The 27,519-nt window shown below is 38.8% G+C and overlaps 5 protein-coding genes across 11 annotated transcripts; 2 read left to right on the top strand and 3 right to left on the bottom strand.

Moving 5' to 3' along the window:
- The first annotated feature begins 315 nt into the window (after window positions 1-315).
- LOC110370908 (uncharacterized) lies at window positions 316-3,531 on the top strand. The gene is made up of 3 exons (XM_064040595.1): window positions 316-530; window positions 878-1,084; window positions 3,400-3,531. The coding sequence occupies exons 1-3, from the start codon at window positions 372-374 to the stop codon at window positions 3,529-3,531; spliced, it is 498 nt and encodes a 165-aa protein (XP_063896665.1). The 5' UTR covers window positions 316-371.
- On the bottom strand, window positions 3,383-10,726 carry LOC110370909 (farnesol dehydrogenase). Its single transcript, XM_064040309.1, has 7 exons — window positions 10,631-10,726; window positions 9,675-9,820; window positions 9,036-9,201; window positions 8,561-8,702; window positions 7,774-7,903; window positions 7,145-7,273; window positions 3,383-3,639 (listed from the first exon to the last, which is right to left on the bottom strand). The coding sequence occupies exons 2-7, from the start codon at window positions 9,804-9,806 to the stop codon at window positions 3,595-3,597; spliced, it is 744 nt and encodes a 247-aa protein (XP_063896379.1). The 5' UTR covers window positions 9,807-9,820; window positions 10,631-10,726; the 3' UTR covers window positions 3,383-3,594.
- Window positions 10,727-11,278: 552 nt separating this feature from the next.
- Window positions 11,279-18,455, bottom strand: LOC110370905 (gastrula zinc finger protein XlCGF8.2DB). Of its 4 annotated transcripts, none has more exons than XM_021326914.3 (9): window positions 18,263-18,455; window positions 17,562-17,693; window positions 16,917-16,989; window positions 15,986-16,080; window positions 15,588-15,677; window positions 15,205-15,323; window positions 14,001-14,283; window positions 13,644-13,688; window positions 11,279-13,565 (listed from the first exon to the last, which is right to left on the bottom strand). In XM_021326914.3, exons 1-9 carry the CDS (start codon window positions 18,296-18,298, stop codon window positions 13,500-13,502), a joined length of 939 nt encoding a protein of 312 aa, XP_021182589.3. In that variant the 5' UTR covers window positions 18,299-18,455; the 3' UTR covers window positions 11,279-13,499. The 4 variants fall into 4 exon arrangements, with proteins under 4 accessions (XP_021182589.3, XP_021182588.3, XP_021182587.3 ...); XM_021326913.3 differs by having other exon boundaries at window positions 16,917-16,992; XM_021326912.3 differs by having other exon boundaries at window positions 16,917-17,001.
- A 284-nt stretch (window positions 18,456-18,739) lies between these two features.
- On the top strand, window positions 18,740-23,614 carry LOC110370867 (5'-AMP-activated protein kinase catalytic subunit alpha-2). Of its 4 annotated transcripts, none has more exons than XM_021326854.3 (7): window positions 18,740-19,225; window positions 19,350-19,655; window positions 19,802-20,110; window positions 20,978-21,173; window positions 21,488-21,593; window positions 21,996-22,115; window positions 22,224-23,614. In XM_021326854.3, exons 1-7 carry the CDS (start codon window positions 18,968-18,970, stop codon window positions 22,477-22,479), a joined length of 1,551 nt encoding a protein of 516 aa, XP_021182529.2. In that variant the 5' UTR covers window positions 18,740-18,967; the 3' UTR covers window positions 22,480-23,614. The 4 variants fall into 4 exon arrangements, with proteins under 4 accessions (XP_021182529.2, XP_021182528.2, XP_021182531.2 ...); XM_021326853.3 differs by having other exon boundaries at window positions 18,741-19,225; window positions 21,485-21,593; XM_021326856.3 differs by having other exon boundaries at window positions 18,741-19,225; window positions 19,802-20,101.
- Window positions 23,615-23,701: 87 nt separating this feature from the next.
- LOC110370949 (polymerase delta-interacting protein 2) lies at window positions 23,702-27,507 on the bottom strand. The gene is made up of 6 exons (XM_021326967.3): window positions 27,341-27,507; window positions 26,988-27,267; window positions 25,950-26,127; window positions 25,585-25,748; window positions 25,112-25,317; window positions 23,702-24,491 (listed from the first exon to the last, which is right to left on the bottom strand). Exons 1-6 carry the CDS (start codon window positions 27,427-27,429, stop codon window positions 24,374-24,376), a joined length of 1,035 nt encoding a protein of 344 aa, XP_021182642.1. The 5' UTR covers window positions 27,430-27,507; the 3' UTR covers window positions 23,702-24,373.
- Between the last annotated feature and the right edge of the window lie 12 nt (window positions 27,508-27,519).

Below are 27,519 nucleotides of genomic sequence, written 5' to 3' on the forward strand. Positions count from 1 at the left end.
TATAAATTCATATCATTTGAGACTAGTGCTTACAATTTTAACTTGTCCCTTAAATAGATAACGTGTTTTCAACGGACACCCACTCGGTTGCTGCCTGATCTAGTCATTCCAGTGTTCACTATTTGCCTATTACTAAAATATTGCAGTTAAATTGATTTTGTTTCTTAAAAATGTGCAAGTGAACCTACTTAAATCAAATTGCTCATTAGCATGGAAACTTATTAATTTCACAAATGAGGGATCCATTAATTATGAATTATAACTAGTTTCGCAACATTCTTGTTCGTCAATAAAAGGGCCATTTAATTGTGAGTAACATTATTTAGTTGGTTACGTCGGTGCAGTGTTTGCAGTGTTCCTAGTGAGTGACAATGGCGCGCGGTCGTAGTCTTGCGATGTTCCTGACTCTCTCCCTGTTGGCTCACGCATTCTGTGTGCCGACCGGTGGACTCCGTCAGAGGAGAGGACTGGCTGATAACAAGCTAGACTCAAAGGAAATATCTACAGCTGCTGCTGCTGCTTCAAAATCTGTGAGTACCTTAGAAATATTCTATAACAACGCCGTCTTTAATACGTTTTCAATCCACTAAGCAGCCCTATTGCATCGCTTGTCTAAGTCTAAGGGAAGTCTAGTTACTCAACTGCATAAACCGGGTTTGATAACAAGTCAAGAGATGTGTGGTACTTAAATATAAAATCACTACGTAAAGAACTCCTCGTAGCTATCGTTTCTAATCTGGGAGTATAAAAGTCAGTTCATCACAAAATTGAAATCAGTCTTGGAATTTTTTTTTATTCAATTATCTAGTGTAGAGCCTTTCTTCTAAACGGTGAACCCTACTGCAAAACTAGATTTTAAAGAAAATTTGCTTTTCAGAAAGAAGTCAGCGAACAGTCATCGCCCGATTCGAAGCCATCCTCAGCTACCCCGACGTCCATAGACGCAGACAAGAGTGTTGAGGATGATGATGATGATGACTTCGACACACAGAGCTCGCCACCTTCCTCCGGTGGCAGCAATATATTTAGTCTGCTGAACTTGGCCACCGCGCTGTTCCCAGCCTCGGGCTCCGGAGGAAACAACGTAAGTCTTGTATTAACTGGGAATAAGGCTTGTTAAAATTGGTTCGGTAATGCGGTTGCTCACGAATTTTCTCTGCCATTTATTTTGTTACACTTTGCACTCCACAGTTAATACGAGACGGCTTTTCTCCATGACATGTTGCACATAGGTACTTTATACCTATTGAGTGAGCTTTTACTTGTAGATATAAAAATTATGTAGCTAGTTATACAAAACACGATTCGTATACTTGTACTTATTCGTCGTGTTATTATGCTCGCGCCGCATAACTGCATTCTTGCACTTCACGCAATGGTTCACGCGAGCACTGTCAAGGCTTTTTACCTTTCATTTGTGATGCACTCTCTTATGGAACTTTGCACTGAAGCACTTCGCACAAAAGGGGTAAGTCTGATTTATATTGCACTTTGGAATGCTCAAGTTTTATCCTGATGAATAAAATTAATTGACTTGAAGTTAACTTTTAGGTTAAAAACAACAACAAAATATTAAAGCAGTTAATAAAAGACCTGATACTTATCAACAAGAGTCAAATACGTGTGATACAGAGACGGCAAGACATTGCCGACAACGTGATAGATATCGACTATACAGCAGATTTGAAACCTCCTCCTTTTCAAAAGCAAGAGATTGATGAGACTGATGATGATGACAGCAATGGCAGTGATTCGGGAGACTCGGAAGAAGATAATGGAGGTGGGGAGAGCGTTGAGAAGGAAAGCAAAGAGAATGGAAATGGAAATTCTAAACAAGACTCGGAATCCAACGGTAATGGTGATGATGATGATGATGACGATAATGATTCCGATTACGATGAACCACCGGGCGGGGATGGACAAGGAGGTGGTATTTTAGGCCTTCTTGCTGGACTGAGTGGCGTAAGTATGAACACAGACACATTGTTAAACTTCGATACATGGCCTGAGAATACCTCATTGAATATTGTATTTTTTTTTACCAGGATGGTGATTCGGATTTGGGAACTCTACTGGCAACAGTGGGTGGAATAGTCGCCAACTTGAGCGTAAGTTATACAAAAATTCTGTAGGTATAGAACAATGAGACTTGTTTACCGTTAAGAATAACTAAATAATGAAAATATTTTCAGGGAGATGGTGTTGATATTAACGCCATTGTAGCAACTGCCTTAGGACTGTTCGTTGGTTTATTGGTAAGTATGGAAAATGAAGCAACAAATCGTAATTATTAACTCAAATATGTAATTATGACCTATACTAATAAACGTGTTTTCTTCAAGTCTGATGGCACACAGAATCCGGGAGAAATCATTGGAAGTTATCTGCTGACATCTCTTGACACCATAACTGGAGGAGGAGCGGTATGCTATAACTTTCCCTTTGTCCTATAGTATTTTCAATTTGGATCATAATCTTCACTACGTGGTTTTATTGCATTCCAGAAAAATAATGGTGAATTCTTTGGGAAGTTTATATCCACGTTAGTAAAAGGAACGAGCGCGGTAAGACCTATTAATATACCGAAATATATTTATTCGATCCCGAAATCTCGATCATTTCCTATTTATTGGACCTTTTTATTTGCCGTAGGGTGGAGATCCGGACGCATCTGGCTCTGATGAACAGAATGGAATGAAGATGGCTGACTCCGTTGGTTTCTTCGCAAGTCTGATTATGGGGCTACTTGGAGATATGTCCAAGACCAGCTCTGGCGGTTGGAGATAGAGTCTCAAAGAACTGTGTTTTAAAGACTTTGTAAATGGAATAAATAAGATTAAATTATTTTATTGATTCAATATGCTCTGCCTTGCTCTGGGCCAGTCGAAATATGGGTTCAGTTAAGAGCAGTTATTTATATAAATGTAATTATATGTCCCACATACTAGCGTACCTGAATGTTTTAAACGATGCTCACGTACCATAGTTATTTATGATAAATAAACTTCTCGACGCAATTGGTCACACGTTGGCCTTCGTTGTGTGAAGCCTATCTTATTCAATAAACTGCAGTGTTTATTTGCATACTTAATGCAATGCCTTCTAGAATATATTTGTATCTCTTTGGGTACAATTTTTTTATATGATGTTAAATAATAAATAAAAGAAAATATTTAATACCTGTATCGATTTATTGACTTTAATTACAGATACGTACATAATTGGGTGAGTTAAAAAAAAATCTTCATAAAAGCACCTTTTACGACGTGAAAACGGCACAAGTTACTTATTATATTTTAAAAAAGAATATATTATTTATTATAATAACGACAACGATATTTATTAATTTTATTAATACTTAACTTAATGTTAATAAAATGTATTTTTGTGCAGTCGCAGTCCTCACACTCGTCACAGTCTTCCACGTCACCGCTGTGGACCCTGAAGATGGACGTCCTCCGAGCACTGCTGCAGTTCGGCACCAGCATGCTGGGCCTCGCCTCGTCCTCCTTCTCAAATGCCTCCGTGTAGTCTCCTTAACTTAGTGTATAGTGTTGTGCCAAAATGTTGTAGTCAATAAAGTAGTTCTTTTAATTACAACCTCCTTTCAGTCACTGGTGTTATTGTGAGCTCGTTTATCTGAAAAGAAATGAAAAAAAATCAGTACCTACACTATATCGCCTCACCTCACCATATAAAAACATCTCAAAAAACTAGTTTATTTACGCCTCATTCATAATGAACAAAACAATATATTTACAGTTCAAAATAAAACTGTAGGTACTTAATTGACTTTTTTTTATTGTAAATATTTACAATAAAAAAAAACGTCATTTAAGTACGGTAATATATGTCGGAGACTGTCAATAGTACGGACACTAAACGTCACGCAAGCGCGCCCTCTGGTGGCGTTTCCGGAGAAACAACATTTTGGCGCGCTTGGCAGAGTAGTGGTGGTCGGCGTGGCGTCCGCGGAGCTCAGTCTTGGTCGAGTCGTCGTGCTGCGCACATCTCGAAACTGCCTACGTCACGTCTAGTGTTATTGCCTAGTGTTGTAGTACTGTTGTACATCCATATTGTAAAGTGTGTAAAGTGTCTTTTGAAATTAAAGTGTAAAGGTTCTTTTAACCTAACAGACAGACATGTGTTGCTGGGGAGTTTGTTCCGCCACTTCTTCTCCCCAAGCCAAAACACATAGGAAGTGGCGAAGGGCGGGCGTTTTGGGGGCTGTCTTTTGTTCTGACTAATTTGAATAAACGTTTGAGTTTTTAGTTTGTTTGAGTTTTGAGTTTCTTTGAGTTATCTCTTTGCTCGATTACCCTACCTGATGTCGGACGATAGTGCCATCCTTGATGTTCGCCTCCGACATCAGAAGTGGGATGTAATCCGAATGCCCACATGTGTTAAGGGTTGCCATGCCCACGTGTTCAAAAAGTGAAAAAGTGATGTGCTCGTTTGGAGTGATGTGTGGCGGCCGATGGTGCATTAGTTTCGAGAGAATTCGCCACGTGAAAACAAACTTTCTGGATGCAAGAAAATAGGGGAACATCAGAATTTTGATATGGAGGTTATAGTAACCACGGTTATGGTAATGGTATCGATTTCCATTGTGACATGTCAAATTAGTTATTGAAGGTACGCTAGAAAATTAACCGATTTATCTTCTCATTTTCATGTTTCAACAATGACGGTGGTTATTGTGCAATCTGGCGACAAAATTACTGCGGAGCATCCCAGCTGCCAGGAGCCTGACGTGTCATCGTAAGGTCGGAGTGTTGGTGCTCGTGCATCTACGTGGCTTCACGTCCGCGAAAGCCTTGCTGTACTGCGCGCCATAGCGATGTGCGCATCGTCATGCGCGTTGAGGTGTTGAGTGAAAACCCGGTGAGACCGAGCCATTTTTGCTTTATGTTGAGGTTATTTGTCTTACGACATTTTTAAACTTGAAGCAGTTTCAGTCTCGTTGTTTAGTGGAAGTGCTCATTAATTAGTGGAATCGTAGATCATCAGAATCAGAATCCGTGAACCTAGGTGTGATCCCAGAGTTGAAAATTATTAGTTACCTGATCTCATCAATATCCTAAAGTTAGAATATTTCAGTTTCTGCGTCATTTGATTGAATTGTGCATCAGACGATAGATTTTTGGTAAAGTGTTACGTTCACCAACTCTGTAATTTCGTTGCGCTAAGTTGTACCAATGATGGAGACCGGGGTGACTTGGAAAAGACCCGTTGGCCTGTGTGATGGCATCGGGGTGACCAAGAAGAGACCTGTGTAAAGTCTGCGGTACTGTTGTTTTTATTGTGTTAAGCTGTACCTATGCTGGGTATCGGGGTGACCTGGAAGAGACTCGTTGGCCTGTGTGACGGCATCGGGGTGACCAGGAAGAGACCCGTATACATCTGTGGTACAGTTGGTGTCATGTCACTGTGGTTGTGGTTGTGGTCCCTAGGAGGCCAGGATGGGCTGAGAGCTCGGCTAAGGGACACGACGGTTTTGTGAAGCCTATCGAGTAGAAGGCGTTGATGTGAATGACAACCGTAGCTGTAATGATTTTGTAATTTACAAGTTCAGTCTGACTAGCAATTCGATCTTTCTTTGATTTCGTGCTTAAAATTTAATGTAACTAGTTTCTTCATTTAAATGGTGATTGCTATTCTTAAAACCCATAACATGTTTAGGTCTTACCATCGAGAAGGTTTGTTGCTTACCCATATGTTGTCAATATTTGATGCCTAAGCACTTTCCATTTCTGACTTAACAGATAACATCTAAGGTGAACCGAGCCTGGAGAACAGGACGAGGTCCACTAGTCAAGCGGCGGGCGAGGTGCGCTGCAGATGCTGTTTGGAGCGTCATCCTCCCCCGGATTTGTCGTGGAGGCCGTATGAGTTGCGGCAGGCCAGGACATCGCATGTCATCGCACAAGGTGAAAGCATTCTATTGCACTGAAAATGTTTAGATTGATCAGACAAACTTGACAATGACTGGCCTGTGTGGCAGCTAGGAGCCTGTGTGGCAGCTAGGAGCCTGTGTGGCAGCTAGGAGCCTGTGTGGCAGCTAGGAGCCTGTGTGGCAGCTAGGAGCCTGTGTGGCAGCTAGGAGCCTGTGTGGCAGCTAGGAGCCTGTGTGGCAGCTAGGAGCCTGTGTGGCAGCTAGGAGCCTGTGTGGCAGCTAGGAGCCTGTGTGGCAGCTAGGAGCCTGTGTGGCAGCTAGGAGCCTGTGTGGCAGCTAGGAGCCTGTGTGGCAGTTGGTAGCCTGTGTGGCATTCAAGTGTGAGCGATATTAATAATGTGAGCGTAATTATGACCCTATGTGGTTCTGTGGTTCAGATAGATCTGTGTGACTTTTGTTCAGTGTGCTACATAGTGGTCAGGAGTGGCCGAGGTTGTACTGTGCATACTGTGCTGTGTTTGTGTTGTTGCAGATTAACCCACGAGGACGTGGGTCTACGCAGGATGGCCGTGTCGGAGACTGTCAATAGTACGGACACTAAACGTCACGCAAGCGCGCCCTCTGGTGGCGTTTCCGGAGAAACAACATTTTGGCGCGCTTGGCAGAGTAGTGGTGGTCGGCGTGGCGTCCGCGGAGCTCAGTCTTGGTCGAGTCGTCGTGCTGCGCACATCTCGAAACTGCCTACGTCACGTCTAGTGTTATTGCCTAGTGTTGTAGTACTGTTGTACATCCATATTGTAAAGTGTGTAAAGTGTCTTTTGAAATTAAAGTGTAAAGGTTCTTTTAACCTAACAGACAGACATGTGTTGCTGGGGAGTTTGTTCCGCCACTTCTTCTCCCCAAGCCAAAACACATAGGAAGTGGCGAAGGGCGGGCGTTTTGGGGGCTGTCTTTTGTTCTGACTAATTTGAATAAACGTTTGAGTTTTTAGTTTGTTTGAGTTTTGAGTTTCTTTGAGTTATCTCTTTGCTCGATTACCCTACCTGATGTCGGACGATAGTGCCATCCTTGATGTTCGCCTCCGACATATATATATATTGCGGACCGTGTAGCAAAGCCATTCCGTTCAATGTAGTAATTAACTAAAAACAACATTGAACGTTTGCGGTTTGAAAAGAGCGTGACTGTAATAAGAAAATCTTCATAAACACATACCGCTACAAGTATATACTTCGCTAAAATACTTACGTTTACTGTTGGCGGGGTAGAGATGACATAGAGTACAGCATCGGCGACGTCCTTGGGAGTCAGTGCGGGCATCTCACTGTCGTCCGCAGCCACCGTCATCGCCGTCCGCACCAGCCCCGGGGACACGCTCTGAGGAAAAGTGATATTGTTAGAGGAAGCAGCATTTGTTTACTAACACTGCTGTGAAAACTTCTCGCAAAATTCTGTACCCTGTTGTTATGGAGAATACATTCATCATCAGATTTCAAAAAAGAGAAACATAGCTACACCTGAGAAACAATGTCGCGAATTATGTTTTACTCAAGGAATGCATAAAAGGCTTAACGGCGCAAAGATGCCTTTTAACGACTCCCTCCCATAAACATAACTTGTCTGTCAAAGCCAAAATAAAAAAAAAATATCAGCAAATGACCCCGGCTGTCGCTGTGATTGTGATATCGGTGTGGGTTAGCAGCGTGAGGGAGTGTCAGACTGACTAAAACCGTCATGTTCCTTCTGAAGCCGTTATTGTACCAGGGCCGCCGTAACTCTTTCGAACAATCCCGCAGATTTAGTAGTGTCCTTACTGCCAGACTAGCAATAAACAAATTAAACAGTTAGCCAAAAAATACACTGATACACAAACTCACAGTAACTTTGATCCTGTTCTTATGGTCAGCCAGCTCGTTGAGCAGCGAGGCGGAAAACCCGGTGAGGCCGTACTTGCTGCTCGCGTACACGTTGAACTTGGACGACCACGGCACGTAGTGGCCCGCGATACTGCAATACAAATGCGGTATTATCACGCTATGTTTTTTGCACGATGTGTGCAAATTGAGGTGTCGGGTGAATGACTCAACGATTTCAATGAAATTGGTTTTATATACGTAACGTAATTGGGTGTTGAGACTGGTAAAATGTGTATTTACTCGATAACAGAGGGACGAATCAAAAAGTCATAAAAATGTACCAATGGTAGTGTAACTGCAAACTTTAACAAATATTAGTGATTCCTTAATAAAAGACATAAACGCATATTAGGCAAATGATTTTTTTCTCTGCTTGGGCGAGCTGAGAAAATTAGAATCACTTCGACAGAAACATAGTTAGTGGTAGGCATGTACCTGAAGATACCATCCATTAATATCTTATCAGTAAACTAACTCTTACTGCCAGATACATATAAATAAGAAGTTCACACGCTTATATTTGATTGGCACTTAATCGTTATCGAGGTACGTGAATTAATTAGTCATGAATGTCATGTTAGGTCATAAGGACACTGCTCCCTTTAGGAAGGATATACTTCTTATTCTCTTCACAAAAATATACCTACTAAAAGAGATAAGGTATTAGTTACTTCGTAAGTATTAGGCAAAAGATTGAATATAATAATATAATTTCCTGATAATTGAAGTAAAAGTTAAAGTTGCATACCTGTTGATGTTAACAATGTGTCCGTCGAAGTTATTTCTCGTCATAGAAGCGATGGCGTGTCTCGAGCACAGTATGGGTCCCTTCAAGTTGATGTCAATGACCGACATTATGTCCTTCTCGCTTATCATGTCGCCGCCAACGTCTAGAACAAATGAAGGGTAAGTAAACGAACCTATTTGCATAATACAAGCTAAGCATATCCTTTAATTGCATTTAATTACACTAGATTGAATCTCTGAGGTAAACATAATGGGGGTAATAAGAGATAAAGATAATAATTCTAATTAGACTGACTTTTAGCATTATTTAAGTGATAAATGAGTCTTATCAATTTTCAACCTATGCTGGCCTGGGTTTCCAGGTTAGAATGGTTTTTCGTAACATTATTTAGGTCCCGCGCGTCAATGGTTCCGAAGCATTAACTTATTGAGCCTCATGTCTACGCAAAATTACCTACAATCATTATGAAACTCACCAGTGATTCCTCCTTGTGTGAATATCCCCGCGTTGTTGATCATGATGTGGACGCAGCCAAGGTTGTCGTCGATCCACTTGAAGGTCGCCGCCACAGCCTCCGGGCTGGACACGTCGCATTGCCGAGCTGTGATGGAGCCCTTGCCTTTGACTTGTGCCTTTAACTCCTGTTAATAGACACGACAACATTAGAGGACATAATACCTTACTTTCTTTTCTTCCTTTTTTATTCCCGTTTTAACTACTCCATGTTTATTTTATTAATAAGAGAGAAAGATCAAGCTATGTGAAACGTGTATTAATTTCTTTACATTTCATGAAGAACTCTTATGTGGGTATACAGCTAGTCAGCTAAATAGATAAAAAGTGAAACTCAGCAGATACAATAGATTCAACGAACCGTTTCTCGGCAGTCGGTTATTATGTAAGCTCTACATAACGTTAATTCTCCTACATACCAATACCAAGATCATTTTAACATACTTGCCGATAACTTACATGAATTTAAAGTTAATTAATCAATAAGAATTACCTGCATTGAATAGAGACATATACTTAGTATAGAATACTTAGTTTTTTTCATATTCTGAGAAAATACCTGCCTTGTTGTATAAAAACTCCTTGGAATGAATGTACTCACTTCGATTGGTCCTGTCCTCCTGGCGACGCCGACGACGTTGATGCCAGCGTTGGCCAGCTCCACGCAGATGGCGGCGCCGATGCCTGAGCTCGCGCCCGTCACCACGGCTGTCTTGCCCACCCAGCGATCCATGTTGATTGTTGTTGCTAGTAGGGGTGTTTAGTTATTGATCTTAATTTTAATAAAAGCCTGTAAGTAGTATCTCACTGTGAAAGACATAATTTTGCTATCTCTTTTAAGCCCATTTCGACCGACAACGTTAACGTACGTTTTTTCGTAAAATAACTGTTTTTAACTACTGAAAATAGAGCGTGAAATTCATAGTTAACAGTTGTTTTTTTTTTAATTACTTTTATGTCGTCGATAAACGAAAGCCTTAGGCCTAGGTATTCCTATTTTGCTAAGTATTGTATTATGAATGAAATTCATATTAATTGAATGACAAAGTACTAGTAGGTAATTATACAAAATGTACATAGTCGCCGGTCGCCCTGACTAATTCGAAGGTTATTGCCAATTGTCTTTTCCTTCAGTAGTTCCAGTAATCAAGGTCATACAGATAAATTGAACAGTTATGCCTTAATGAGTTCACAGAATCAGGTACTTCTATTTTAGAACTGATGGTCTCCTGCCAACGCATAACAAATACAATAGCAATCACATAAACACAATCCTTTATTACAAGCCCAATCCTGACAAGAATGCAGTTATTACACAGGGCTCAAGAATGTTCAGAAATAGCCCCGACCAAACTTGAATCTAGATGACTATAATATTATCTTACATCCACAGTCTTGTCTTATAAATAAACAACAATCCTGTGAATGGTAAATAACTGGATGTGAATCGTATTTTTGTATCAAAATAATAGAAATGCAACTAAGCACACGAATAATCCACGAAAATGTTGAAACTCGATTTAACTCCCTATAGGTACGCAAGTAAAATTGCCTTACCTTAAATGCTAAGTTTGAAGTTGACCGCTTTCGATCACTTTGCTGCACAGAATGACGTGTTCAGAGCGTGCACTCAAACAGAATGCAACAAATAAACGGTAAAGAGAGGCTGAATCGAGGCAAGACTGGGTTTATGCAATTACGCAAAACGCAAGTTTTATACTTCTTATTTTATCATATTTTTATATTTCAGCTACCTGTACCTGTATTGAGGTGTAACGTAGTCCGTATTTGGATCTTCAATAGGGTAAGAAATATTCTGGACAATTTTTAAACGACTTAAAAAATAGGTTCTCAATTTCCTCTGTATGTATGTTTGTGCGCGATTGTCTATCTCTCATTTGGCTGAATTGATTTTGAGGCGGTTTTTAATATAGTATTCGTCAGACGTAGGATAAATCTATGTTCATCAACTAATTGAGTGGTGGTATCATAAGGTCGACACATGTAGGACTTGTAAAATCTTAAAGATTTTTCTTAAGAATTTTATTTCACTGAATTGCAATTACATATATGGAATTAGGTGCGATTTGAAATATATAATTTGTTCGGGACACACATTTCAAATTCAATTGAAATAACTCGAGCAACATCCTGTACCCGACCTGTCTGAGGAAATTGTATGATTATTAAAATAAAAGACATAAATACGGTTGCATATTTTATTATCGTAATTATTTGTATGTTAATAGAAAAATCTCCGACATGCTGACACTTAACAAGGCTAAAAATATTGAAATGGTCGACTATAGAACACGCGGCATATTTATATCCATCGACAATAATCGAACCGACACTCTGACACACTCATAGGAACATTTGCACCTTATCCTATCGCAATTATATCTCTATCTGACGTTTACAATAACTTATGTACTGACACATAAAATATAACACGCAGTAGATTTGAAAAAAAAAATGCAAAACTGAAATCACAAGTATCAAAAAAGATATATATTGGCTACTAATTTCTTTAAAAAAAAACTTGTTTTATAATAAAACCAAGCTAGTTTTCACTTTTGTACAGAATTAATCTCGCAGAAGACTCCTATAGTATGTACTATTGAGTTTGGCAAATGTTGTTTTCATTGCTTTAGTGTATTTTCGGGCAGTACTGGAAATCGATACATAAGTTATTGAAATCGTACATATGACAATCTACGATAAGCTTATCTCTACCATAGCTAGCGAGGAAATCTCATGACCTCGACCTCCGTGGTGTAATGTGTAAATATCTATTGACCGCAACTTAGTCTGTGGTAAAATATTTGCTTCTAAACTATGTTTACTTATTGCACTAATTGCTTTGTTGTTCAACATATCCTCGGTTTAACGCTATGGCTGCCATACGCTTATCGGGAAATAATTTCGAACTACAACTCTTTAAAACAATTCTCACTTAATTTCTACAAACTTATCATATCCAACAAACAGTGTCACAGTAAAGGGTGCAATTACAAAACAATATGTAAACCATCATAATTTATGCTTAAACCGAAATTTCGAACAAAGTCATCATCCTCCGAGCCTTTTCCCAATCACGTTGGGGTCGGCTTCCAGTCTAACCGGATTCAGCTGAGTACCAGTGCTTTACAAGAAGCGACTGCCTATCTGACCTCCTCAACCCAGTAACCCGGGCAACCCGATACCCCTTGGTTAGACTGGTGTCAGACTTTCTGGCTTCTGACTACCCGTAACGACTGCCAAGGATGTTCACTGACAGCCGGGACCTACAGTTTAACGTGCCATCCGAAACACAGTCAATGGTGTCTAAGATATACTTAGAAAGTACATACAAACTTAGAAAAGTTGCATTGGTACTTGCCTGACCTGGGATCGACCCCGCGCCCTCATACTTGAGGTTGGTCCTTTACCCACTAGGCCACCACGACTTTCGAAACTACTACGAAATTTCGAACAAAGTATATAATTTATAATACTGGAAAAATACTTGTTTACGCCTTGAAATTCGTTGCAGAAAAATATAATGACGTCAAAAAATTTAAATTCCTTTCACAGTCTTCGTAATAAAAGTATATAAAAGCAAAGTAAATAATTTATAAACGTGATATGCTATGTATTTGATTTTCTTATATAAGGAGAATATAAATGTATCGCATTATATATATTTCTGAAATAAACTATGTATATCCCGACATGACTTACAAACTACGGCTGGAGACAAAAATAAAATATCGAAAGTTAATGCTTACGCTAATGTAACAATAATATTAACTTGTTACAGTAAATTGCACTTATTTATTATCACTTAATATTATTACAATCATAAATGTAGACTTTTATTAATTTCTATTAATTTCATATTCAAAGAAACTTTTTTCATTGAGAATCTTGTCGCGCGAAAAATAATCGTACTATCACTACTTCGCTGTACTTGTAAAATATTTCTCGAAACTACGATGTCACAAAATTATACTTCATACGCATTTATTTCACATATAGATATTTATAGCTTAAAGAAAGACATGTAGATCCGCTATTATCTCTGATACACATAAATTCAATATTGGTATGTATTGGTATTCTTATATTTAAAATCTGCAATAAAACAAAGCATAAAAGTAAAGTGTAAGTACAAAGCATAAATTTGACTTAACTAGTTGGCCCTAAAGTATAGAAATACAACAATGTCCCGACATGTTATAATCATAATAATAAAACTAAGGTCTGCGCAGACTGGCACAGCATACGACACGAGTAGTTATCGAAATATGCACTTTATTGCTTACGAGGTAAAGTAAGATTTAGTTTGTGGTAGTTGGTTTTTCTGTGTCCCCGTGTGTCTGCGCAGACGCCGCAGCACCGCCTGCATGCTGCGCGCTAACAACAATGTACTGTTACTTCTAACTCACTGGAATAAACTCTGCACTTTCAGCTTCGGCAAGTATTGTGGCTGGGATTTCGTGATCTTTACCTGTAAAGGGAATGTTGAGTTATTATGTGTTATCGATTTTTGAGTAAGATTATTATAAGAATATAATAATTTACGTACTTCATGGTAATCTTCTTCTTTTATTTCCAAGGGATCTTTCAGTATCTGAAAATAAACAGTTTTATAGTTAATAAAAAGTTACATATATTTAGAATTTTCAAAAACAATCAACGCACATTTTACTTAACATACATTCCGTTAAAATAGTTCGTAATACTAGGTTCGATTGGCGAGAGTAAAGAGGGGGTCAGATTGGAACAAACTATTAATGTCTGCCGATCTATCCTAGAACGTGCCCCACTGGGATCCATAGCTATCGAGATGGACGTCCTGACCTGGACTGCCTGGTCTTTAAAAGAACCCAACCTTCAAGTCCCTAATAAATGTATTGAGCTATGTCATATTTGTTTATCATACCTTGGGCGGTCGTCCCCGTCTTGGCGGGTGTCGCGTGGCATGACTGAGCACGCGGAGCTGATGTTCCCTCAGCAGATGCTCAGTATGCTCGCTGGCGGACGCGAGGCGCTTGCCGCAGGAGGAGAACACGCAGACATATGCCGCGTCGGAGCGCGGCGCGTCGTGCGTGGCGGCGTGGCGCTGCAGCTGCCGCTCGCTGGCGCAGGATAGCCCGCACACGCCGCAGGAGAGGCGAGCTGGCGGACTGCGGGCCGGACTCTTCAGCTCCGCGTGTACTTCGCGTCTGTAGAACACATACATTTAACTACATAGTATAAGACAAAGTAGCTTTCTGTATCCCTATATCCCTATGTATGCTGAAATCTTTAAATGATGGAAGAGGGATGTTTATATATGTATATACATAATGTAGTGCATTTAGTATCAGCATTGCACACGTGAGAAGCAGGGCGGGTCGCTAGTATCATATAAAGCTGTAAGTACATTATGAGCACTGAGTTGGATGGTGTGGGCATAATGTATACAGAACGGTGAATAAAAATGTGGAAGATATATTACGACCAAAAGAATATTACGTGCGAAATGACGTGACTACGTCAAGTTTGAAGAAATGCTCTACTAGGTTCGCAAAGGCATCAAACCAATAATATGACAAAGGGATGATAACAGCGCCTTAGCGATATATACAACATGTAACGTAATTAACGCACACCCTCAAACACTCCAATTAGAATATTATGTTATAATCACAATACATACACTGGATTTTTAATTTAACATGTATATGCATAGTTATTTACTAAATTAGTTATATCAATTCTTGGGGAACTTTTTGGTCATACTACTACGCACTCAAATATCGCGCCGCGCGCCGCTCGACTCGACACATCATAACGAAACTACGGAAAAAGCCGACAATACACGAAATCTTATTGCTTTGAGTTACGGTCTATTTGAATTTGTTTTGACTGTACAGAGTTAATATGACAATAATTTCCGTAGTTTTAATTATTTTTGGGATAAAAAATTACCTATATTATAAATGATATAAATCGATTCAGTAAACGATTCTGAACAAACTAATTTCAGGATGTCCGTTAATTTAGTTACATGTTGTATATATTTTTTTTTTTAACATACCATTAACACTTACAATAATGACAAGAACGACACTACTTATATAAAATAAATACGTGAACTTTACCTGTGCAAATACATATGGTTCCGCTGTTGGAACTGCTCTCCGCAGACGGTACAGTCGTACGTGGACTCCACGGGCCGCCCGTTCAGGTGACGCTTGCGATGCTGGTTCAAATTCGTCACCTAAGCAGGGAAATGTTTTGTGAATTAATTGAGGTGAGCACGGAACCTATATGCCCAATGTGGTAGTTAACAAAAAGTAAAATTCCTTACTTTCAGTAAGGAAACTTTAAAAGGGACTTTTCTATAAGTAAGTTTCTTTTAATTATATTTTTACATCAAAATGATAAATGAAAATGACATTATTATAAGATGCTGTACCAAATGAAAATGATTTTATTCTTGACTTATTTAACTAGAAGTTCAAAGGCAGTTACTTGTTATTACCTGAGCATAAGCCTTGCTACAGCCGGGCTCCGGGCAGACGAAGGGACGCTCGCCAGTGTGCAACCGAACGTGATTGTTAAGATTCGTAACCTGCCATCAAATAACAATATCATAATAGAGGTATAATTGGTGAATACTAATTATGGATTTGAGAAAAAACTAGTCTATGTTTTAGATTATTCCTGGACACATTTTTATTTTATTATGTGGGCTACTACTAGGGGCATGTGACGTCACGGCTTCGTACAGACAGTGACGTAACACACAAGTTTAATACCTTGTATATTTGATGTTATTTTACGGAAGATACTCAAGATTACGTATCCAATGTTTTATTTTTAATAAAATAATGATTGATACAATTGCATTTAAGAAAATATGTAGTAATTTAGACATACCTGTGTAAAGGCTTTCCCACATTCGGAGCACTTGAAGGGTCTCTCATTAGTGTGGATACGCAGATGCGCCCTCAAATTGTTGGACTGGGAGAAAGCTACAAAAAAGTATATTTATTAAAATAAAACCTCTATCAATAAAAAATAAATTGTATAATTGTTTGATGTTACTAGATTTTTTTTCGATTGATATGCTGTAAAACTAGGAATATTTTAAAGTTGCTTCAAATATCAATATTATTAGCAGCTTACAGCTTGATATTTAAAAGACACTGCAATTATCTGGACTCCTAATTTTTCACTTGTTAAAGAAGACGTCCTACAGCAAATAAATAAAGTCTTAAGTTTAGACAACTTATCGATACTCAGTGGGTCGTAACGACATTTAATCGTGTCAGTCTTTTTGTCGACTTAGCGCGAGGATGAGAGCAAAACAAAAAACGACAAGTGGATTTTTATCGACTTACATTCTTCTATCGTCACGATATGACAGAGAGAAACCAATCTAATTGTCAGCCTCTTTACTAAAATTATAACCGTCTTACCATAAAAACTTTTAAACGGCAGTTTAAGACTTATCTAAAAAAAATTCAAATTATGACATATTGACAAATGGTTCATTTTGCAGCCACAATTTTTTTAGACAAGTGTAAAACAGGTGTTTAAGTTTTTGTAGTAAGGCCATGAATGTTTATGTGAAGAGTTTGTTCATCACCTATGTTATAACTTTTTAAATGGGTGTGGAACATAAAATAAAACTTAAGTTTGTGGGATTTTTTGAGTAGGTGCCCTTTAAACACATTTATATGTATACGATACTACGAATTATAGATTAATAATAGTATGTACAGCTATTTATTCAAAGTTAGCTATGTCACTGGCACAGTAAAGTATGAAGTTGAGTTGAAATCTAGTTGTAAGTAATAAAGCTCACCTTTATTGCAGTATGTGCATATGAAGCGTCTCTCGGCGCGGTGGTTGCGCAAATGATTCTGTAACTGCATATTCTTCTGAAAAGACTTGTGGCACAGGCCACAATACAATGATGTTTCAATTCCCTCCTGGAAGGTGCAAAAATGCAGCTGTAACACTGGACTCAAATACTAATTACTCATTATTCTAATATAGGTAGACAATAAGTGATGCTTAGCTATATGACTTGATTAATGTAAAATAGAGTTATTTTAAATTTAATTGCCATATTGTTACGATTTGATACCAGTGCTGCAGTCTACAACTGTGGTGTTAGTAAAGAGGTTTATTGTATAATGTTAGTTATTGTTTATGCTATAAACATAGTTCTTGTTTATGGAATTAATAGTATTTTGACAAATGCCTAATCAGACAGAGACACAGCGTTTTTGTGATATTTTCAATTATACATATTTTTGTCATTTTTATTTAGATTGTGTACTATCCCTTATCATTCTATTGGATCTAATTTTACAACATGCACCTGAGAACGCCTGAAGTCTTATCACTTCATGAGACTTGTTTAGAGGCACTAGGTATATAAAACAGTAGACAACATTTAACCCATAACTATTTCAGTAACAAAAAAGTTTTTATAAATAAGCACCTCTTCCGTGTTGTTGGTGGAGGTCTGCGGCACAGTCTGGTCGTTGCCATTTTCTCCAATAGTCACTTCAGGCACGAGCGGCTGGCATTTGAAGCAGGCATAGATGCCATCCTTTCCCGTCTCAAACAGTTGCTGGAACATACACAATATTCTAGCTGTAATGTTATGATCTTTATTTTTTATATTTCTATCACTCTTTTTTATATACTGCAATAAAATAAAACATAAAATAGTAATAAAACTTAAGTCTAGTGGTCATAGTCTTCATCATTTCTTAATAAAATAAAACCAAAAAAGTTGTTATGTGCAAGACTATGTTTAAATGCAGTGCTATTATTATTATTGATCAGATATGCCTGTGATACCTACAGCATATGCCAAGGTTCACTATTCAAGTACATAAAAAAAGGATCATAGTTGTTTTTTACACAGCGCAGAGCCAGACGTAAAAAAACAGACCGTCCGACAAAAAAAAATAAAAAAAATACGCGGGCAGGTTTCGAATGTCAAGTTTTTTCTCATTTCTACCTACAGTTACTACAATATTCCACCGAAATCAATCACAAAAATTGTGTTTTGTGAAAAGTAAAGCAGTCGGAATGGCCAGGGACGTTATTTTTATAACAATCTCCTAAAGAAAACAAAAAAATATTGACGATATATTTCGAGACGACGCATGAATTAAGTAAACAGATACTCACAACGGCAGGTTTAAGACAAATCCCACATTTGTCCATAGCGGACGAACACAACACAATCAGTTATATTAAATTATCAAGGGATATTGCTAATATTTATTTAAAAAAAGCAGCCCTCGGTGGCTCTCACTCAGAAAAATCTCAGGGCGGGGCGGGAGCGGGGAGAGCGGGGTGAAGATAAAAGACATAAATTCATAGACAAAATACATTTTTGTGTTGCCATTTCTAGATGAATCGAATCCCTTTATCCGCCTATTCTTAGCCTGCTCGATTTACCAAATATCGAATTTCTATCAAAATGTAATGCTATCGAAACAGAAAGTAGAGAAATTAAGTCACTGGACCCAAACGATAAATCAGCGGCTAAGATCATCACATGATCATCATCGCAAGAAGTGATGTCCTTTACACCCCATTTTCAAAACATGAGAGAGAGAATGAGGCCTCTTTCATTGGCCTCTCTTGTCTAGAGTTTTTGAGTTTTGACGTTTCCGTATTTTTCATTCATTCATTGTTCATTCAAAATTGCTTCCACTCGTCGGAATACGAAATTATTGTGTTTTAACTTTTCGAACTGCGTATTTTTATTTACTATGCCGTTTATTATTAATTAGATGAAACCAAGTTTATAATTGTTATACTCACATAATTTTATATGCTCATGTGAAGAGCTTTGTTGTTAAGTGTTTACTATTGTTTTTGTGAAAGATGGCTGAGAAGATTGTTGTAGCCAGTGGGAACAACCAGCCTATCGTAAAGATAGGGCACTACACGCTGGGAGCCACCCTCGGCGTCGGTACCTTCGGTAAGGTGAAGATCGGAGAGCACCAGCTGACCAAACACAAGGTTGCCGTGAAGATCCTGAACAGGCAGAAGATCAAGAGCCTCGATGTCGTGGGCAAGATCAGACGAGAAATACAGAACCTTAAGTTATTCAGACATCCTCACATCATTAAACTGTATCAGGTATTATTGTAAATTATTTAAACATATTCATGTATTCAGTGACCTTGAATAAGTCACACTTGACTCATACGCTTTGCCTACAAAATAACAAAACAAACTTAAGCCTGTGTTGTTATCTTTCCAGGTGATATCTACTCCAACAGACATATTCATGATAATGGAATATGTGTCTGGGGGTGAGCTGTTTGACTACATAGTGAAGCGGGGCAAGCTGCAAGAGCATGAAGCAAGGAGGTTCTTCCAACAGATCATATCTGGCGTGGACTACTGTCACCGGCACATGATAGTGCACCGGGACCTCAAGCCAGAGAACCTGCTGTTGGATCACAACATGCATGTTAAGATAGCTGACTTTGGACTCTCCAACATGATGATGGATGGAGAATTTTTGAGGACTTCATGTGGATCTCCTAACTATGCTGCACCTGAGGTAAATGAGGCATTTTGTAGTATAAAAATATTCATTCATCTCAAATTGAAATAAGGTTTTGACTTGGGACTTCAGAGTCATAGTAAACAACCTTTGAAATAATCTTTGATCCAGAAAAACTAATGCTTCTTCTTTATGTTGAACAGGTGATATCCGGCAAACTATACGCCGGTCCTGAAGTTGACGTGTGGTCATGCGGTGTAATCTTATACGCACTACTCTGTGGAACACTACCATTTGACGATGAGCACGTCCCAACACTGTTCAGAAAGATCAAGTCGGGCATATTCCCCATTCCTGAGTACCTGAACAAGAGTGTAGTCAGTCTCCTGTGTATGATGCTCCAAGTGGACCCCATGAAGAGAGCAACCATTGAGGATGTGAAGAAACACGAGTGGTTCCAAAAAGACCTGCCCGGATATCTATTCCCGTCTCCTGTTGAGCAGGTAATTACAGTATGTAGACCCCATCCTTTTTTAATACTAGTTTATAAGTAGTTTTAGTTTTTTTATCCTTTAAATATTATTTATATTTATCCCTGTTTTGTTTGGTTTTGTAGTTGTGGTGGTAGTGCTAGTAATAATTCCCATATATTCCAAGGTGAATTGTACATGTATGCCATTTACATTGTTAAATGGACAATGAAAGTTAAAGCATGTCATTAGTTTAATTTCTCTTGGGTATGGTATCTCCCACATAAGTCCTGCTTGACATATAACTGGATACCATTCCATTGCATGTGTGTGTGAACCATTGGTGAGAAACAACTTATCACTAATATTATTTGGTTTTGTCTTACTATACTACATAACAAAATGCCACTAATAGTGATTCTAGAATCACTTATGTACACACATCTAACACAAAAAAAAGAACACTAAACAGCTATAATAAATGGCAGAAAAGCTCCACAAGCTCTGCTATCCAGTATGATAAAATTGCTAGCACACTAGCACCACACCTGTAAAACATGCTACAATAAACTTTAAACAAATGACTACAATACTTAAACACAACTTACAAACAGTTACACCTTGTTGTTGCCATGTATCGGTCTTGCGCCTGACCTATGTCCACTTGTGCCAGATTACCGTCACACATCGGTCTACGAAAGTGAGAGAATAGGCAGTGCTCATAAAAGTTTGTGCACTAGTTATGTACTGTGCAGCTGGCTGATCTGATCAGAGAAAAGCAGCTGTAGTTTTAAATCGGTCTGCCCGCCACTATTATCAACTGATTTACTTATTTTTTAATTCAAATCATGTATTCAATTCTATAAATTATCAAACTTTGATATTACTGTATGAACTTGGTAATTTCAGGACAACAGTGTAATAGATACGGAAGCCATAGCAGAAGTTTGTGAGAAGTTTGGCGTCAAGGAGCATGAAGTACACAATGCTTTATTGAGTGGAAACCCTCATGATCAGCTGGCTATAGCCTACCATCTCATCATAGACAATAAGAGGATCGCTGACGAAGCTGCTAAGGCAGAAATTAAGGACTTCTATGTAGCAAGTAGGTATCATGAGAAATCTCTTAACTAAAACAGAAACTGGCTGTAATTATTGCTATGTACTAAGCAGAACCACCTCAAATAATTCCCGTCCAGTAGCTTTTCTTCTCTGAAGTAAGCCAGTTGAACCCTTATGCATGTGCATTCCATTCTCTTTGACTACCGTGAAGTGATTAGTAAGTAGTCAATTTAGGACAAGCAATGCTTCTCAACCAACTGTATCACAATTATCCTATCCGCAAGTATGTATAATAAATAAAACTTCTGAACAATGATCTTGAGGTCAGTCAATAAACCACTCTTTGTCCCCAAGCAGGCAACTCTCCGCCGGCGGCGGCGGAGACGGCGCGGCCGCACCCTGAGCGCATCGCGCCGCATCCGCACCCGCAGCAGGACAAAGCTAGAGGCACTCCCATTAAAAGGTAACTAGCATTACCTATGTACTGTTAAACATTACAATATTGTATACTAGATTTCAAGAAAGTGGCCGGTAGTGGTTAGATGCGGGCTACCTAAGATCGGGATAGTTGTCGCTCACTAAGGCGCGATTCTAGATACCGTCTGCAACTTGTGGAACGTGCGACGTGCGCATCCTGTGGCAACAACGCGTTGCAACCGTATAAAAAGTCCTAATGCTTCCATAATCAAGCCAAATTACGCCTCCACTGTTAAAGCGTGAATTTATTACTTTAAAAAAACAGAGTTTGCCATTAATAAAAATGTTAAGCATTTTTTTGTTGTCATTATCATTACACACATACATCATAAAGAATATGTTTAGTCTTGTCACCACAGTAACAAGTTCATTTTCATTTGTTCTACAGAGCAAAGTGGCACTTGGGCATCAGGTCTCAAAGCAAGCCTAACGACATCATGCTAGAGGTATTCCGGGCTATGAAAGCTCTGGACTACGAATGGAAAGTCATCAATCCTTATCATGTTAGGTAAGTAAATTGGGAATTTAGCGACAAGACAATATGAATCCTATCAAGCCTATGATCGTATTTTTACCAAAGACGAACATAAAGTGACAGATATTTCCATTTTTACAGGGTACGCACACTAAATAAGATGACAGAAAAATACGTGAAAATGTCGCTGCAGTTGTACCAAGTGGACTACAAGTCGTACTTACTCGACTTCAAGTCGCTATCGGGCGAGAAGGAGGACTCGGAGGAGGAGACGGCGTCGCCGCTAGTATCAGCCCCTCCTCCCCCGCCGGCCACCTCCCCCACGGGCCCGCAGGGGCACCACACCATGGAGTTCTTCGAGATGTGCGCCGCGCTCATCATACAGCTCGCGCGGTAATGACCTGCTGCCGAGCGGGGTCAACTCCACACACGGCGGTAATAAGTGTATGCTCGTTATAGCTAAGAGAAGCGCGGCTACACCCAGTCAAGCCCTAATTAGGTAGGTAACCAGTTAGTTGTTTGCGTTATACTTATCTCCTGTACTCGGTAAAGTTAGAAAGAGCCAAGCTTGTTTTGTTAGTCTAGCTCTGTGCTTTAATATTGGCGTTGCCGCGCTTCATCTTTCACACTTTATATAGGAAACAATTAGTAGGTACAGTTGTTAACCCACAAAACGGTACGAAGAATGTTAATTAATAATTTCAATAAGCAATATTTTGATACACTTACATACTTCGAATTTAGCAAATTAATCACTATTGTAGAACTGCTTCGTGCGATTTTTATTATTGCATACTAATAGAATGGAAGCAACTAGTAACTAATGAATTCTGAATAGTAATATTGGGGTTGAATGTTAAATTATAAGTATTAGCTGTACATTGAAGTAAGATGATCTGGAACCTTCCAATGGTATTGTGACTCCAAGTTAAGCATTGTGATAAGTTACAGTGCAAAGCCTAAAGTTTCGAACACACCAACACGAAAACTGAGACAGTCAACGACGTACGTTTACACTGATGGCTTGCAAAATATTCGCAAACTTTGTTACTCAAATCAATCATTCAGCTTTATTGAGCTTTGCTACGCATGTCCACCGCCTGTGCCGCGTGTGAACGCCTCTCTGACCGACTCAAGCGCTGGTTTGTTCGAAACTTCGTTCATGTGATTTTACCAAAGATTATAATTGTTATTTTAAGCAAAACTAGTGCCTTTTTGTATTAATTACAAGCATAACGTAGCTGTTAAAGTTCTCCATAGCTTAAATCAGATTGTTCACATGAAATGAAGGTTACAAAATCAAGAGTTGATGTTATTTACGAGATGTACGGGATTTTGTAGAATAGACTTATTAATCCTATAATATTAATTTATAGATTATTTGTATGCAACCGAGTATTATTATATAAAATGTTAATTATTTATCTTGTACAGCTTTGATTATATAATTATGTATAGTATTGTGCAATTCCAAATTTTACTTCCTTATTTTTTTGAAGTTACTTATTAAAGTCTCTTAGAGATGGTAACAATTTTTTTCATTTCAGTATGACAATACGACGTAATATTGCTGGTTATGCTTTTAGTAGTCTGGGGTGCAAGTAAAATAAACTCACAAATAAAACTTTTCAAACAGAATACTGTAATTTATTACAGATCTAGGAATTATTTTAAAATAACTAATGATTTAATTCTTTACAAAACAAAGGATGTAATGAATATTTTCGAAGAATTTCAATCTACGCTCAACAACAACATAATAAATAAAGCTAACAGGCATATGATCATTCCTCTATAAACAGCGATGACTATGACTGACTGTTGAAGAATATCACAATCAAAGGTTATTCATCACATCCCGGCGAGCCGTGGATAGTCAATGTCTAGGATCGCGTAATATAGTCGGTTTGCTTTGAGTTGTCCGGTTCCAACAGGCCACAGACGCGCAAGAGACTCGGAAATGCACAGTTTTCTTAAAAGAACTGTACATTAGAACGCCAAGTCTGTACTCCATTTGAATAGGCATTCAACTAAAGATAAACAAACATGATATAACTTTTTATTTGAAAACTCATTTAAAAATAAAATTCGGCAAAAAATCAGTGTAAATACAATAATAACAACTTAATCAATTCAATCATTATTTTAAGCCCTAGTTTATTTGTTTAATGTGTATTTTTATAAAAAGTTCTATCAAGATTGTTTATGCCTACTCAAATGAAGTGTAGAGGCAGTTTGTGTCCGGTCAGTCGCGGTAAGTGTCGGAGTGAACCGTAGCGCGGTGAGAGCGGTCACGCGGCGGCGGTGGGCGCGGCCGGGGAGCTCTCGTCAGGTTTACTCTCCAACGAAAACGGTGGAATCCGACAGTCAAATGTGTAGCCGTCTTCACGTTCCATTCTGAACGTGCCCCTGGAACAACATTTTATTTCTTTTACTATGTTGTGATATCACCTGAGGTCATTGCTGTAATAAATATTAAGAGTATGCACTATCCGCACCCATGACTATATTCTAGAAACTCAAACTATCGAGTCTCAAAGAATCGAGTTCGATTTCATATTGCTGCTGCACAACCCTGAACTAATTGGTGATTTATGCATAGATAGTAGTTTCAATCATTTCCCCTGAATTTCTAGAATAAACTGTACTGTACAATGTACATACGAAGATGCAGAAATTATCGCAAAAAGTAATCACAATGTAATGTCCACTGTGGCCTGAAACTTGCTCGCGGGAGGACTTAGGGTCAATTCCCACTGAAAGAGCAGCGGCCGTAAGAGCACGGAAAATGTAAGAGCGCGGCGCGGTGCGGAGCCGCGCGGCGCCGCGCGGCCCGCTCTCGCTCAATCCCTTGCAATTACGGCCGCTGCCGGCCGCTGCTCTTTCAGTGGGAATTGACCCTTAATGAGCGCATCGCGCTGACATAGTGTAGTCTCAATACGTGACATGTCATCGACACGAAAGAAGAAGAATCACAAGATTTCTGCATATAAAATAGCTTGTGGCAGAGAAAAACGTGTGCCACATACCACATGTGTCCGCTAGGCGCCTGCAGCGAGACGTGGCTGCTGTACTGGAAGGCGGGCGAGTGTCGGGCCAGCACGGGCTCCTGCCCCACCACGCCGCGGCCGCGCACGGTCTCCAGCGTGCCGCTCAGCGAGAAGATGCGCCAGTGCCGCTCGCGCAGCTGCACCGCCTGCGACCCCAGGTTCTCCAGACGGATACAATAACGCCACTGTGCAAATAATACGTACAATTACAAACAGTCAAATTCAACAACATTTTATTAACAAACTACTATAGTTTCCGCCTAACGTATCTTTGCGCGAATTGCGTGCTGCGCAGGAAGCAATTTTAGGTATTTTGAACACTGAGTTGAGGCATCATCAACTTTTTAAAAGTTTTCTGTAAAACTTGTCAATTTTATAGCACCTTTCATCGAGGATGTGACAGAATGGCAATGCTACATGCTCGTAAATTTAGCTGCAAATTACTGGCTTACCCAATAAACAGCTGAATTCTGTGACTCGCGGCTGCCCATGTAGAATGGAATGACGGTGACTCGAACACCCTCGGTCGTCTCCCGATGCACATCGCTCAGTTCCAGCCATGGATGGTTCTTCTTCTGCCATGCTCTTAGAGTCTCTTGAGCAATGAATGGTGGATCTGAAAATACGTATTATAAACATTAAAAAAAATTATAATAGCCTCAGGAAGCAGATAAAACTACAGGGAACAATTGTCTTTGTCAGTCATTCATCACTTGATGGGTTATTTCATCTAGAGGGGTACTAAAACATTGTATACATAATGTAGCATTATTATTTCATTTGTATACATAAGTTATCTACATAGTTTATCACTGACCTTTATCAGCATTATGCATAAGGAACTTGTCAAACAGCTCATGTTGCAAAGGGACTCGCTCCACAGAAGTATAGGGGATAATGTCATCATGTGCCACATAGTCCAGCCCAGGGATGGCATATAGACTGCGGCTTGACTCTTGGTTGCCGAGGAAAGTCACCGCCTCAGTTTGCGCACGCTGAAATATAAATACAATACTTAGAGTAAATGAATTTCTTTTTTTTAATTCATATTGCACTTGCCAGCTCTGTTTTGGTTTTAATGAGGTACAAATATATCTAAACTGAGTGAACTTTTTTGTAGGTATTATGAGACATGGAAAATGCTTATGTATTTTAGTATGACCTTTATTAACTTTTTATTTGCGAAGACTACATAAAGAGTATAAATATTTTTACTTTGTATTGATAGTGATTTGTTATGAAAACCATGATAACTAAATTAAAAACATACAGCTGCAGTAAATCCATTTTTAGTTTAAAGAAATGTTAGTTAAGTTAAGAGCATATAATTAAACCAATATTATTGTTTCACATATTTTATAGTTATACCTTTATTTTCCATTCAGGCCTCATGTCGATGTGTGTTGTCACAGTCAAAAATAATTGTGGACGTTAGTATTCATCATAACACATTTAATTACCCTATTGGCATTATCATCAACCTGATTAACCTTAGCATATAATACCACATATCTTATTTATTTTGCTTTTATTCTATGTATCCAAAGAAGGAGTTAAGGACTTCACATCAGACTTCCACAAAATACAGGGTGCAAAACAATCTTCGTATCAACAAGTAATATTTCCATACTTATATTTAGCTTAACATGAGTACACATAACATATTACACAAGATTATGTCACTGCATAGTTAGCATATTTGAAAAGGAAAGTGGAAGTTTGCCAATTAGACATTTGAACTCACAATATTTCACCATATAGGGCACTGCATGCCACAAATCTAGATATTATCCTCTTCAAATAATTAAAAAGTGGTCCATGAACCATAAATACTTTAAAATGTAAGGATACTTACTATGTAAGGTGCATCCCTGGTATCAATTAGGACTTGATAGAATGTATGTGTTCGGCCCTTGACTTCCTTGCCCACGTTAGACAGGGAGTCTCCCGACGCCTCAGAGCTACCTGAGGAGTCTTTGCTCTCCTTCTTGTTGGTGGCATCCCTATCGTACACTCGTGCCAACCACGGGAACAGGATCACCCCACGATAACCGAATACTTTATGCAAAATCAATTGTCCCGTGTCATATTTGCCTGTCGCCTTCGGTTGTTCGAGTTTTCCAACCTCAGCCAATCTGAAATAATAGTTATTAGTATTTTTGAAAATATATAGGTTATGCAGATATTTACTGTTACTCTAGTATTTACCTGGTATAATTTGCTACATGACATAAAAGAATTCTAGAAGCAGTTAATTTTACTGGCGTAGTTGGTAAAATTCTTAACAATATCTCCATTTTATCATTGTAATTTGTATTTTTTTCCTATTTTTGTTTGACACTACACTTGACTTTGACAAGAGTCAAAGTAATCAATCAATAGACCGG

This window comes from Helicoverpa armigera, chromosome 22, assembly GCF_030705265.1.
Source record: "Helicoverpa armigera isolate CAAS_96S chromosome 22, ASM3070526v1, whole genome shotgun sequence".
Classification (NCBI taxonomy): domain Eukaryota; kingdom Metazoa; phylum Arthropoda; class Insecta; order Lepidoptera; family Noctuidae; genus Helicoverpa; species Helicoverpa armigera.

Excerpts from the sequence above, each read along its gene's own strand:
- LOC110370908 (XM_064040595.1), top strand. The coding sequence starts at position 372 with ATGGCGCGCGGTCGTAGTCTTGCGATGTTCCTGACTCTCTCCCTGTTG. Across the intron at positions 531-877 it reads CTGCTGCTGCTTCAAAATCT|AAAGAAGTCAGCGAACAGTC; the intron begins GTGAGTACCTTA and ends TTTGCTTTTCAG. Across the intron at positions 1,085-3,399 it reads CGGGCTCCGGAGGAAACAAC|TCCTCACACTCGTCACAGTC; the intron begins GTAAGTCTTGTA and ends GTGCAGTCGCAG.
- LOC110370909 (XM_064040309.1), bottom strand. The coding sequence starts at position 9,806 with ATGGATCGCTGGGTGGGCAAGACAGCCGTGGTGACGGGCGCGAGCTCA. Across the intron at positions 7,274-7,773 it reads AGAACAGGATCAAAGTTACT|AGCGTGTCCCCGGGGCTGGT; the intron begins GTGAGTTTGTGT and ends ACTTTTCCTCAG. Across the intron at positions 3,640-7,144 it reads CTACCCCGCCAACAGTAAAC|ATAAACGAGCTCACAATAAC; the intron begins GTAAGTATTTTA and ends ATTTCTTTTCAG.
- LOC110370905 (XM_021326911.3), bottom strand. The coding sequence starts at position 18,298 with ATGGACAAATGTGGGATTTGTCTTAAACCTGCCGTT. Across the intron at positions 16,081-16,916 it reads ATGCACATACTGCAATAAAG|CTTTCTCCCAGTCCAACAAT; the intron begins GTGAGCTTTATT and ends ACTTTTTTGTAG. Across the intron at positions 15,678-15,985 it reads GTGGGAAAGCCTTTACACAG|GTTACGAATCTTAACAATCA; the intron begins GTATGTCTAAAT and ends ATTTGATGGCAG.
- LOC110370867 (XM_021326853.3), top strand. The coding sequence starts at position 18,968 with ATGGCTGAGAAGATTGTTGTAGCCAGTGGGAACAACCAGCCTATCGTA. Across the intron at positions 20,111-20,977 it reads CTGTTGAGCAGGTAATTACA|GACAACAGTGTAATAGATAC; the intron begins GTATGTAGACCC and ends TGGTAATTTCAG. Across the intron at positions 21,594-21,995 it reads AGAGGCACTCCCATTAAAAG|AGCAAAGTGGCACTTGGGCA; the intron begins GTAACTAGCATT and ends TTTGTTCTACAG.
- LOC110370949 (XM_021326967.3), bottom strand. The coding sequence starts at position 27,429 with ATGGAGATATTGTTAAGAATTTTACCAACTACGCCAGTAAAATTAACT. Across the intron at positions 26,128-26,987 it reads CCAGGGATGCACCTTACATA|CGTGCGCAAACTGAGGCGGT; the intron begins GTAAGTATCCTT and ends TTTATATTTCAG. Across the intron at positions 25,749-25,949 it reads TATGCATAATGCTGATAAAG|ATCCACCATTCATTGCTCAA; the intron begins GTCAGTGATAAA and ends ACGTATTTTCAG.